This window comes from Neodiprion fabricii, chromosome 6 (genome assembly GCF_021155785.1).
Source record: "Neodiprion fabricii isolate iyNeoFabr1 chromosome 6, iyNeoFabr1.1, whole genome shotgun sequence".
NCBI classification, from domain to species: domain Eukaryota; kingdom Metazoa; phylum Arthropoda; class Insecta; order Hymenoptera; family Diprionidae; genus Neodiprion; species Neodiprion fabricii.
Window position 1 is genome coordinate 30,642,375 of NC_060244.1, and position 12,950 is coordinate 30,655,324.

At 36.1% G+C, this 12,950-nt stretch overlaps 2 protein-coding genes across 9 annotated transcripts; one reads left to right on the forward strand and one right to left on the reverse strand.

The window, feature by feature from the left end:
* Positions 1 to 154: 154 nt before the first annotated feature.
* On the reverse strand, positions 155 to 11,878 carry LOC124184564 (ralA-binding protein 1-like). Of its 7 annotated transcripts, XM_046574414.1 has the most exons (12): positions 11,763 to 11,878; positions 11,363 to 11,653; positions 10,847 to 10,982; positions 9,235 to 9,482; positions 9,027 to 9,143; positions 8,495 to 8,639; positions 8,212 to 8,392; positions 7,832 to 8,146; positions 7,235 to 7,616; positions 6,880 to 7,130; positions 5,607 to 5,743; positions 155 to 2,057 (listed from the first exon to the last, which is right to left on the reverse strand). In XM_046574414.1, exons 2-11 carry the CDS (start codon positions 11,445 to 11,447, stop codon positions 5,618 to 5,620), a joined length of 1,986 nt encoding a protein of 661 aa, XP_046430370.1. In that variant the 5' UTR covers positions 11,448 to 11,653; positions 11,763 to 11,878; the 3' UTR covers positions 155 to 2,057; positions 5,607 to 5,617. The 7 variants fall into 7 exon arrangements, with proteins under 7 accessions (XP_046430370.1, XP_046430372.1, XP_046430369.1 ...); XM_046574416.1 differs by having other exon boundaries at positions 7,361 to 7,616; positions 11,363 to 11,865; XM_046574413.1 differs by having other exon boundaries at positions 11,363 to 11,864.
* On the forward strand, positions 278 to 5,381 carry LOC124184560 (nucleolar complex protein 3 homolog). 2 transcript variants are annotated; one of them, XM_046574397.1, is made up of 11 exons: positions 278 to 415; positions 1,399 to 1,676; positions 2,050 to 2,338; positions 2,511 to 2,802; positions 2,924 to 3,258; positions 3,391 to 3,761; positions 4,171 to 4,335; positions 4,431 to 4,537; positions 4,607 to 4,788; positions 4,867 to 4,964; positions 5,133 to 5,381. In XM_046574397.1, the coding sequence occupies exons 1-11, from the start codon at positions 410 to 412 to the stop codon at positions 5,359 to 5,361; spliced, it is 2,352 nt and encodes a 783-aa protein (XP_046430353.1). In that variant the 5' UTR covers positions 278 to 409; the 3' UTR covers positions 5,362 to 5,381. The 2 variants fall into 2 exon arrangements, with proteins under 2 accessions (XP_046430353.1, XP_046430352.1); XM_046574396.1 differs by having other exon boundaries at positions 4,431 to 4,788.
* Positions 11,879 to 12,950: the final 1,072 nt, after the last annotated feature.

Consider the following 12,950-nt stretch of genomic DNA (forward strand, 5'->3'; position numbering starts at 1 on the left):
AAAACTAACCTCACTGTCATAACAAAACTATCTCACTCGCACTTTACGCGAGAGAGATAAGGACGCAGGTAAGTCGTACGAGTCGTACTGCGCATGCGTGACTCGTCATCTCCGTTATTCTTCGCAGCGAACTGCTCACTTTTTTATCGCTGGAAAATTGATCCCACTTTTGGGATGCGGCCTCGGCAGAGTTCGGTCTCCTTCTCTCTTATTTCGTGTTCGGAATACACCCTGCATTGAATGTTGTCCCGCGGTCATCAGCGACATCAGCAGAGATCAGCCTGCTCGTGAGTTAACGATCCCGCGTCGTCCACGTGCTTTGAGTCAATTTTGAAATTCATTGACGCTGGAAGTGGTGTCTGCATAAAAGTAGCATTTACTCTTTCTGTTTAAAAACCATTGTTCTGATATGGGGGTAAGTCAAGTGAATTCAAATATATATTTGCACTATACAAGTCTTCTTCACCCGATTGCACAAGGTGACATAACCTAATGGTGCAACGCGCCATACTACACATCTGCTCATTGCATCAAAAATTATATACCGTATTATGGATTCCCGGAAATTCACACTTTCGGCACTTGTAGAGAATTGTGATTTCTCACATTTTAGCTTGTTCTCACGTAAATGTTCTTAAAATCAACAGTAATAACTATATTTATGTCTAAGTTAGCTTGAGATGAATTAAAACGTATTTTCCAGAGGTCTTAGAATAGTAAACAAAACCGATTCGTCGTAGTACGAGTGCGCGGTATTGAAAATTAGGTACCGATTTTCATTACGGGTTTCGTATTCGGTAGTTTGGGTTAATCGAAATATCGAAATGTCGGTAGACTTTAATCTACAAATATCGTCGGGAAAAAGATTAAGAAAAATCTGTATTAAACTGTACTAAATAACTTTAGGTTATCAGAAACTTCGGTATTCCCGTACCGATACATTTCGAGGAAGGAGATACTGAAATACCGTGCACCCCTACTCCACAGTGTTAGAACAAACTGCGACACATATTTTGAATTTTTATTTGCTACGTTACCCTTACTGTTTGATACAAACCTTTCGCACCGTAACATCCATACTTAACAACAGCTCTTTTTGCAATCTGGATCCCAGTGGTCAGAGAATTTGCAGCATTTAATAAGTTTGAAGTTAGTAACATTATTATAAGAATGCATATTGAGGAAAAATCGTTACTTCACACCTTTAGGATTGTTTCAAACTTAGCAAAACATAATTTAAAAAAATATACTCATGTATTGAAAAGCTCGTTGAAAGTTGTTTTAAAATTGGACAATGATGATTTTTTCCCTGATTTTTCATTACATTAATATTAGTAACTTTAGTTCCATAACATTTTAGTGCTTTTATTAATATGCATCTTCTATCATTCTTTCAAGAAAATAGCAAAGTCGAAAATCAGTAAGATAAAAAGGAACAATCAGACAAGGACTAAACTTTCTAAGCAGGGAAAATTGAAGAGCCGTAGAAACCGTAAAACTCAAAAACAGTTGCAACAGCCACCTACAACACTAGTGTCAAAAAATGTTGAAACAGAAGATGAGAGTGATCATGGTGAAGATATGCTTGGAATGGTTGAAAAAGATGACTTGGAATTTTTGAAAAAAGCTGTATCTAACCAGAGTTACAATCTTCTCAACCAAATTAGATTAAACCAGTATGTAATTAATCCAAATTCATGTCCTTATATACAATCTTGTGATAAAAACTTGGGTCAGTATTATGGAGTATTAAAAATAAAACGCAATCTCCGTTGGGGATTGAATGGAAAGAAATTCCTGCTAACAAAATTTCTATAATGGAGAAAGATCTGGGGTGATTTCAACATCACCTATTCAGTCAGAAAATTGAAACCATATTGATGTCAGATGATTCATTTTCTCTTTAACAGTCTGTAATTACAATATACTACCATCTTGACATTTTGTTAAATTTAATCTTAATTCATCTCAAAATATATCCAAATTGAAGGAGTCACCCAGCTTGCTCGTACCCTAAACCAAGTCACTTTCTGCATTGTCTTAATCTAGATCAGAGCCTGAAATCAAACGAAAACGGAAAAAATCTACAGAACTTGATGATTTAGAGGAGAAGTATGAAAATGCGACAGTCAACACCACAATTACAACCAGTCGTACACGAATGCTCCTGCCCATCAAATCTCAAAATAAATTAATTGAACGGCATATTCCACTAAGTGAAATAGAGAACTTTGATACAGACGAACAATTAAGAATTGAACAGGATCGTAAAAGTAATGGTCTACAATCTGTAGATGAAGAGGAATTGACCGACCAGGAACTAAACCTAGAATATGTTGTAAGAAATTACCCAAATCTGAGAATACTGATTAGACAAAAGATAACTGTATTGACATCTATAAGCGATGTAAATCCATTGTAAACGGGGAAAGTCTTTCAAGACCTGTGGCATATCAGAATTATGTTTTTATGTAAAAATGCACATGGTATTAAATAACACTTTTTTTCAGGAGGAGGGAAAAATAGATGTAAGTAAACCAGTATCAATGGTAGAATTGTTGGCATGCAGAGAAGAGGTACTTCAATCACGTCGTTTCAAGATCGGAATTTTGTCAAGTGGCCTATTAGAAAATCCTGAACTGAAGGCTGGAAACTTGAAAGTACTTTTGTCACTTATGGAAGAAGAGCATCCAGAAGTTTATATTACCGTTAGGAAATTGGCAATGGTATCCTTGTTGGAAGTATTCAAGGACATTCTACCTTCCTACAGCATTAAACAAATCCCCCAAGATAAAGTTAAATGTATGATACTGATTACTGACCTAGTCCACAATTCAATTTGTCCAAAACACCACATTTTGTTAAATTATTCTATATGATGATATATCATCCTAACCGATACATATAAAATAAAATTTTTTAGTGAAACGGGAGACATTGAATTTACAAAATTATGAAGCAGTAATGTTGAAAAGCTACAAGTTGTACTTACAGAAGCTTGAAAAATTTGCTAGCATGTTGAAGGGAAAGAAATTGAACATGAACAAGTTACAAAAGCAGGAAATAATATTGGGAGAAATTGCTATCACTTGTATGTCAGAGCTTTTGATCGCACATCCATATTTCAACTTCTCTGTCAATATTGCTAACCTTTTGGTTCCATACTTGGATAGTAAATGGTCAAATGTAAGGGCGATAGTGGCTAAATGTGTTACTCAGATATTCAAAGAAGATAAACGTGGCGAATTGTCTCTTGTGGTGAGAGTTTGAATGATAAAATTAATCTATCATTGAAATATAAAAAATAGATACGGAAATTTTTCTGAGTCTTGTTCAAAATTTATCAACGCTAGTACTTTGCCAGTCTTTATCTGTTTGTGCCTTTTACAGATTGTGCGTCGAATAAATCAATATATAAAAACTAGGGGTCACTCAGTTTATGTGGAATTATTGACCGTACTGTTGGTTCTGAAAATTTCTGATATAAATTTGGATAAGAGCAAAGAGGAAGAATTGAAACAGAAGAAACTCCAGATGCATAAGCAGAAATTAATTTCTATGAGTAAACGAGAACGGAAGAGAAAAAAGAAGCTAGAACAAGTTGAAAGAGAGATGATTGAGACTAAAGCGGAAGAGAATAAACAGAGCAAGCAACGGGTGTTGACCGATATAACCAGTATAGTATTTACTATTTACTTCCGCATTCTGAAGCAAATCCCAACGGGCAAAATTTTGTCTGTAACGTTACAAGGATTAGCTAAGTATGTATTCATCCAAGCACAAATTGCTGCGTCATTTTTTTCTCACAAAATAAAGTATCTTAGGGGTAGAGATAAGACATCTTTGAGCCAGTTCAAATTTGATAGGCAAAGACAGACCAAGCAGGGAGGAATATGCATACAAATACACCAACTATGTAAAGTGCTATTGCCGACTAATTTTTGGGTTGATAATAACAAAGCCTTTTACATTTGAATGCTCAAGAGGCACCATGACCTAAGTACAGCAAGTGCATCTACATACCCCTCTAATTGGTCCCCCTTCCCAATCAGAAAGACGTGATTTATGTCCTTAAAGTGGTATAAAGAAAGAATTAGACTTTACTGCATTATTTAAACTGGGCTTGTTCAAGTGGTGTGATGCGAAAGAACATTTATTTACTTTTTGTAGGTTTGCACACAGCATTAATATAGAGTTCTATCAAGATTTAGTTAATGTTCTGAATCGATTATTGGAAGGTAACACCTTAACTTTGAGAGAGCAACTATATTGCATTGAAACTGTCTTTGTTATTTTATCTGGACAAGGGGAGGCATTGAACATTGATCCATCAAGGTAATTATGAGCTGCAAAAATAGTTCACTTGTGATCCACGCATAACAATGTCAAAGGACTAAATGCGGAAAAATTCTTTGATTTTTGTTTTTCAGGTTTTATTCACACCTCTATAGAAACTTACTTGGTATTCATGCGGGTAAAAATCATGCGGATTTAATAATTATTTTACGAACGCTTGGTAACATTTTGATAAAAAAACGTAAGAACATCTCACAGAATCGACTTATTGCCTTTCTGAAACGAATAAGTATTTTGGCACTACAATTAGAACACAATGGTACGCTTGGGATACTAGCTATCATCAAAATAGTGATGCAACTTGGAAAAGCCACTGACATTTTACTGGACACGGATTCCTCCATAGGAGAAGGTTTCTATGATTCGGTGCTGAATGAACCTGAATACTGCAATGCTCAACGTTCAGCTTTTTGGGAACTGGTTCCTTTACAAGTAAACTTAAAAGAAATAGCATTTTTCAGCACAAATTGGTGATTATACGTCTGTTGATTCAATACCATTCACTTTCAGAGGCACTATCATCCAATGGTGCAAAAAATGGCGAAAAATATTGCAAGAGGAGTTCCTACAAGTGGAGAGGGCAGTCTAGAGCCAGAATTTGGGAAATTGTGAGTACGAGGCATGATTCTATATGCAGAGACAATTTACTATACTTAAACAAGAACCACTTTTGATGATCCACTTTTGATGATAGTTTCAAAGTGTGCTTTCAAAACATTTTCTGATAATAATAGTCGGAATTAATTTTTTAACATATTCTTGTCCTCCTTTTTAAGATCTCCAGTGGAGCTCTTTGACGAATACAAAACAACAGCGGTTATGTTCAAGCCTGCTGTTACTAAACCCAAAAAAGTAATATCGGTGAAATTTTATGGCTACAATCACCATATAACGAAACGTTACGAGGATTATTTCGAAGATATTTTCCAACATTCGCGTCAGAATGATACAGCTCCGGATTTTCATGGGTCTTTCAAATTGAAGAATCTTAAATGTATACAATAATAAATGATTTTGCACGATAATGCGACTTCTCTATAAATATTATATTAATGTATAGACATGAGGGCTGATTGTTCAATTGCCCAAGTAAAATTCACCCACTACTTGAAAACTAACTATAATATACTGATTGTTGAAGGCCTTCTAATAGCATCACAAAGGTATGTCAAAGACACATGAGAGTCAGATCGGTTTATATTGTATGCTGGTTTAAGAAACATCTTCATAAATCAATTTATTGTCATTACCTTAGAAACCATTAAATTTTTTTTGCAGCAAGCATACAGTCTTGATCTGAAAGTTGTTGTATCAGGAACTGTGCACGTAATTCCACGCAAGCTATATTTTCTTCAATAATAGTTCTCACAAGTGTGGCCTTTTTTTTCTAAAACAATAATTAATAACATATAGACAGGTCATACTTATTTTATACGACCAAAGTATAAGGCTGCAAAATTTTAAGCTCGGGAGTAGTTTTTTGTGGATGATCGAGTCTTAAGATTCATGAAATATTGTTATAGAATTTCATATTTTTCGAAATAAATATTAAAAAGAATATAAATTTTTATTTTTATTTTCCGCTCCAGCTCATGAACAACAGTGTTCAAATGGAGACGCGCACAAAGGAGTGTGGAACAAAAATTTATTCATGATCATGTACCCGTGAAACTTTTTATGCATATAAATTTGTTAAGTCTGTCTTATAAAATCAAAAAATAAATTAAAAATAAAATAACTCAATTTATTGTAAAAACCACGAAATTTTGTAGTAATAATTCATCATGTAAAAGTAGCGCGTCCTGTCAAGTGTTGCAACCTCGTTTTTTTTTTTTTTTTAAATCATTCTTTTTTATGTAGAGTTTAATTTAAAGAAAAAATAATAATAAGACGCTAATTTTGTTATGTATATAAAATATAGGGGAATTTAATCTTTTCCAAATAATACTGTTGCTACAAGTAGTCATTCATTTGACAAAAGAGTTCGCAAAAACAATTCTGGGACGTAAACAATTGAAAATTTTCACATGGTAAAATGTGTACAGTCTAACGTCCCTTAAACGTTTGATAAATTAAAAATATGAGAACTGCTTCAAAATGCTTAATGCAAGCTGTATTACATACCTATATATATCATAATTAAAGATGTGGACAATGTCGGTAATTGGTAAAGCTGTCACTTATTTAGTGTTTCATTTCACGCAAAACTAAAATTTTCATGACCTTGTTATTAGAACTGATAACTTTTTCATTCATGATTCATTCAGGTTTATTTATTTATTTTTTATTTCTTGATCAAAAAAGACCTTTGAAAATTAGAAAGTGTTGTATCGCTTCGGAAGAACTACTTGTAGGCTACAAATTACGCAGTGGTATATTTCGTTGCAGAAGTGCTGCTTAAAAAATTTTCAAATGCGGCAACTTTGAATGCGAACCCTTGTATGAATTTTCTTGGCATTGACCAGAAATTAATGTTCTTGAATACTGTATTAAATAAAAGCGACTATGAAATGTAATTTTTACCTCCAGCATCTGATTTTCCAGAACAAGTTCAATTATTGCAACCCTATCGGCTTCTTCGGGAGTACAGGGGACTGCTATGGGCTTACTTCTTTCAAAGTCCTTATTCATCAAAAGTTCGGCCAATCGTTTTATTTCACCTCGCTCTTCGGCAATACGCGATCCTAGTGATTCCTGCATTGCTAATAATTCGCCATAGATCAGCCGTTCTCTCAGTTCCTCGTCACTATCGAGAGATATCTGTCGAGCTTTCACTTTAATAAAACAGGTATAAATCACATTTTCTAGTGTGCGATAAATGTCATTTGGAATTAATATTTTTAACAAATACACGTTTCAATCAAAATATTATACATACAAATTTGCAAAGTTTCCCCACTGTTTCGATTAACTACTTCGTCTGGTGTTAGTTCATTAGCTGATGCATCCAGTTTTTCTTGGATGCATTTAGTTTGCGAAACGTGTTTACTTGCAGGCAGCATACCTAATTTCTCATTCACTTCAGGTGTATCACATTGGTCGTTTGATTCGTCCATACTTTGAGAACAACTTTCTTTACGGGCTACAACAGCCATAGGCAATGGCTGATAATCAGCTTTGATGTAACTATTATCTTCCTCAGGAACGATCTTAGCTTTGTGCAAACTGATATCAAGATTACCCTCGTCGCCTAACTTCAAATCTTCTTCTAAACTTTTCTGCGTTGATCCCTCCAATTTTTGCACAGTTTTGTATTTTCTCTACAAGTGTAATAAGTCTACAATCTGTACTACTATTTTCAAACCTACAGGATGAGTGTCATTTCCAAAACAAACATTTCACAAACATTCCAAACTAAGAAATGAATATTAATTTACTTATACTCATTGGCTAGTTTGCTGATACTGAGATTTGATTAATATTCTTTTCCTTTCCGGAATCTGTATTTTTTTCGTGAAATTGCGAAACCTCTCACCTTGAGCTGCGTTATGAGACGCTGCACTTCCCACAATTGTTCCTCTCTCAATTTGGTTACAAATCCTGCGTTCATTTGCATATGAATTTGAGACAGCAATGATTCTTGTTTGGCCAACTCGGCAGCTATGGCATCCATAGTGTCTGGTAAGTTTGGACTACCAGAGGCCAATGGTGGAATATACTTGGATAATTCAACATTTGCAAATAATGCTTTGCAATGTAACAGCAATGCCAAGAGTAGTCGATGGCTCATTTGCAAAACTGGACTCAGTGTCATTGCGATAGACTGAGCATTCATTTTGGTAGTTTTTTCCTAAAATTTAATAAGAACCTTGTTTCATTGAGCATTACAAGGAATATTTACTCCCGAACACTCACATGTGCAGTGAGGTGATCTAAATGCAAGATCACCCATGCCAAAAGAGTCTTGTTACACTTGGGTAGTTGACTTATCAAATCAATTAGCTGCGTTTCTCTCAAAGCAACTTCTTTCAATGAAGCTGCCTGTTCAAATCGAGATACAACTTCGCCATTTTGAAGTATTGGTTCCGGCAACTCTCTGCAAGGTAGGAGACAGAAATCCTGATTACTCCACGTAATTACGTACCTGGTATATTTTCATTTTTATTGAACAATATTTCAGTCAGAATTTAATTACAACCTGAGAAATAGTATCAACAAACTTGTAGCCACCATCGGATCAAACTCTGACATATCTACCACTTCTCGTTGATTGTAAAGTTTTCGCAGATGTTGGACCTTGGATTTTACCGCTGAAACTTTGTATAGTCCATCCACAGTCATACCTGGAAGCGATAACGAGAAAATTTGCAGATACATGTAAGCGTTGCAGTGTCAGGCCATTTTGAAATTTCGACTGGAGAATACCAGAGTTGATCAGCTACAGATAATTTTTTTGTTGCTATAAACGGAGTGCTCGAGCGGACCTGAGCTATATGATGTTCTCTCCCTAATAGACAATAATAAACTTCAATAATTGAATAACATTTATATGTCACTCAAGTCGATGATTACACAGGAGACTTTTAAATGCCTCTTCTAGACCTTGATATTTTTATACTGCAAAAGCACTCCCACACAAATTGACCATCAAGATGAAGTACATGAGCCTGGCCGTCTAGCCAGTTTTCACTAAATATTCAAAGATATAATTATTGATGCTATTGACTTGCCATATTCTTCAATGTAATCAATGCAATTTCTTACAACCAATGGAAGCTCCACTCCGTCATGACAACGGCCTCTTTCCACAGCCATTTGAAGAGCAACGCCAAAGATTGGTTGTTCTTCTGAAACATGTTGATCAATAAAGATTGATTAATTTTTTATTGGTATATCACCCCAATCACAGGGCTTCAGTATTCTCTGCAGTTGTCTTACCACCAATATCAACAGTTTCTTCCCAATGTTTTCCTTTTTTGCGATCCTTCAACTTTTGTTTAGATTTCTCCTTATCTTTATCTTTACGTTTCTCTTTGTCCGTATCCTTGTCGTCTTTGTCTTTTTTTTTCCTCTCTCTCTCTTTATCTGTTTCCTTATCCTTACCATCTTTTTCTCTGGATTTCTCTCGCTTTTCCTTCTTAGATGGGAACTTGAATGTTTTAGACTTTTTTGACTTCGATGGACTCCTAAGAAATGTATACATTAAGAAGTACAATGCGTACAATATGAAAAGATGGCCAAACACATTTATCTTTCGTTAGATATATATACATATAAATTCAAAAACGTTTGTGTAGGATGGGGATTTATAAGTCCCTTTTACATCTACTTTGTAAATATATCGCAAGTCAATAGATGCGATACGCAGAAGCCGTTAACTCATTTGTAATAGTCTCAACCGTATAAGATACTAATTTCATATCCAAACCTACAAGAACTGTCTTGAGTAAGTGTGCATAGCTAAATAACATGTGGAAATGTTATTAGGTAAGAAATTAATTGCTTGTCTCTTGTACGTAGTAAATAAAAACTTTTATCACAAAATATAAGTTTGTTAAGTAAATTAGAGCAAGTATAATCAACAAAATTAAGTCACCGCAACTAGAAACAAAGCAGTTGTTAGACATATTCGTTAAGCACTCTTATTTTTTTCAAGCAAAAACAGAGTAGCTGGGAATAGTATTTACGTAAAGAAAATATGAGGACCATGCATCTCTGAGTGATGACAGAAGCTATTAATTTCAGAATCTCAGCCAATCGACAGGCAACAGCTAATAGGCTGCAAACGTAATTAGATCTACCATGCTAATGTTGATTAAGAATATGTAATAGTGAGCACCCTTACAAGGTTTAGCGTGATAGAAAAAATTCACTAAAAGCGATTATGAGGAATTACGGAAGATTTCAAGCAAAACAGCAATCAGTAATTGTAATAGTAGATTGTGCACCAAAGAAGCAAAGTAGATCTTTTCACGCCAAGCACAAGTTTGCAATATGAGGTGTAAGTGAGCATGTGTACGCAAGCCGAAGACAAATATTGCAAATACGTGAGTCAAAATATAATTTCCCTCCATGGTGCACATAAGACTTTACGTAATAGAAGTGTGGCTCACAATTTTTATTTTTAACCAAGTACGAAAAAGAGCACTTTGAAATACTAGGATGTTATAGTGTACTTTTACATACTTCGATGCTCTTTATTTATACTGTCGTAAAAGTGATTGCTTTACATCCAGAAAAGACGTAAAAAAAAGACGCGTAATCCATATTAGTATTATATAAGACACTTTTGTTGCCTTCAATACATCTTCGCAAATGTACATCATTCAGCGATTTGAATGATAATTATTGAAATTAATTCCGTGGACAAATATGTGTTGAATAGCAGGTAACAATTCAATAAACTGAGATATCTGATTGAGAAAGTATCATAATTAGAGATAACATCTGATAGATGTTGTCTTCTATTTTTTCCATGATATACTAAAAAAATGAATATAATTTCCGCATGAAAGGCATTATTACTATAAAGGCATAAGTATTACAATACTTAGTTTCGATGTCTTCTTCTGGGGAGCTTTCACCCTCTAGCGTAGCATATCCACGATCCTTTTTGTCTTTTTTGTCCTTACGTTTGCCAATGAGAAGTTCCTTCTTAGACGGCCTATCGTGTCCATCGTCACTAACTTTCCAACATAAATATTGTTTGAACTAGTGGTTTGTTTGAGTTTTAAAACTATAAATTTCAAGTCGAATGTCAGACACTACAGGTGTCATTAAAAATGCTACGCTTCAATACTTAGAACTACACGCAAGTCTCGTGAACCTTGTGTAGCTCCACACAGAAGTTTGGCCTACATGTATATGTCCGTTACAAGTTATATAACTCGATGAAGATTTATTCAACTCTCGAGAAAATTGGGAGATTTATGCCGAAATAGGAACATAGTTTCCACAGGAGGAATGTAATACTATCACGAGCGCGCGCGTGTGAATATGCGTGTGCGATTTCTGCAGGCAAAAAATGAGCCCGTGCTCCTAGGATGAAGAATCGTTAATATCTTACAGTCGCTTTCATTGCTCTTTCTCCCGGATTCCGAAGCGTACAAGCCAGGAAAATCTTTTTCGACATCAGGGCTTTCGAAATCCATCTTTATACAATTATGACGTTTCTTGTAAACGTGTTGACTGTTTAAGAAATCTGCAACCTCCAGGCATGTCGCAATATTCGACAGTTCTTTGTTCCGTCTTTTCCTTCAAAATGATTGTTGGTTTTCACTTGTTTGACAGTAGCTTGACATTGATTGACGGATGCAACATAGTCAGTTTGGTCAGGTTTGGTCGGTGAACAGTGAATCTACAATGAAGACCGTTGGTCGGTCAACGTGAAGATGCAGTACATACTCTACTAAAGGGCGCTGGCCTTATGGGAGATGGTGTGTCAGGAAAATTGGATGGCAAGTTACCGACTAGGGCCTCGTATAAAGGTCGGACAATCCCAATTTAGAGGCCCTATTTGGTAGTAGGTTTGTTCGTGCTAGCTACACTTTCTACACTTTCGTGGGGGTGTACACTTGCGCGTTCGTTTTAGCGGACGTGACGTCGGATGGCGCTGTTTGTTTTACAAATGTCACTAGACTTTCGTTACAGTTTGGCCGTGTTCGAAAATTGACTGACAGTACTGTCGGCAATCTTTTATCTCATTTGCGCTGCCGAGTTCATGGACAGCTCTGTCTCTTTCCTAGGGAATTTTTAGTACTGGCAGTCAATTTATATAAAACGAAACTGCCAATCGCAGTGCCGAAGCTTTCCTCAAGGAAGCTCGAGATCTGCTTTGAAAGAAGGAGGCCAATAAGGCTCCTTGTTCTGTCAAGGAAGGACTATGAATACGGGTGTAACTCACTTCAATTTCACCTTCTCACATTAAATTTTGTGTCGAGTCAGCTCGCGCGAGGAAACTCGCACTTTCAGGAGGTGAGATTGACCGAAATAGGGTGAGCCGCTCACATTCGTCATTTTCACCCAATCCAAAAACCGTAATAAGCCCCCAGAACCTCGATTCCACCGTTTTTGGTGCTATCTTTGTCTCACACCCGCAGTTGATATACTGCCATCTCTTTCTAGCGATCTCGGGATTTGGGTGTATTCCAAAATGTGCTTCCAGTACTGCCGACCGTGACGTCACGCAGTCAACTGCGAACTGGGTTCCGTTTTTACTTCGAGTTGCCAGTCGCAGAAAAAGCGGAACGCTACACCGAGGACGCGGCCATCTCTCAAGTACTGCAACCACTGACTGCAACTGCCTCACGTCCCAGGCCGTAGTAGTCACAGTCAATACGTCACAAATTTCAGACGTCACTGACTGGCGGCAGGAAGCTGTCGCGCGGTTTCGGAACGCGGTTGCTAGTACTTGCAGTACTGCGAGTATATTTCGGAATACACCCATAGCATAAACATGGCCGGTTCTAGTACAAACAGGGTATGGACACTCAACAGTTTTTGAGGCAAATTATTCGTCGGTGTGGACTGGGCTATAGCCAACATAATAACAGTTTTCACTAAGAAAATTATAGGAATTTCATATTTTTTCCCACAATAGTTGGTACATGTTGATTACGACGACCTATGTTGATACTTACAAACAATAATCAAAC

What these genes read in the sequence shown, in the direction of transcription:
- LOC124184560 (XM_046574396.1), top strand. An exon ending in AACTAAACCTAGAATATGTT is followed by an intron (nt 2,339 to 2,510) that starts GTAAGAAATTAC and finishes ACTTTTTTTCAG; the next exon opens with GAGGAGGGAAAAATAGATGT. An exon ending in GAGCCAGAATTTGGGAAATT is followed by an intron (nt 4,965 to 5,132) that starts GTGAGTACGAGG and finishes CTCCTTTTTAAG; the next exon opens with ATCTCCAGTGGAGCTCTTTG.
- LOC124184564 (XM_046574414.1), bottom strand. Translation starts at nt 11,447, where the DNA reads ATGGATTTCGAAAGCCCTGATGTCGAAAAAGATTTTCCTGGCTTGTAC. An exon ending in GTCTCATAACGCAGCTCAAG is followed by an intron (nt 7,617 to 7,831) that starts GTGAGAGGTTTC and finishes TTACACTTGTAG; the next exon opens with AGAAAATACAAAACTGTGCA. An exon ending in TGGGGAAACTTTGCAAATTT is followed by an intron (nt 7,131 to 7,234) that starts GTATGTATAATA and finishes GTTTTATTAAAG; the next exon opens with TGAAAGCTCGACAGATATCT.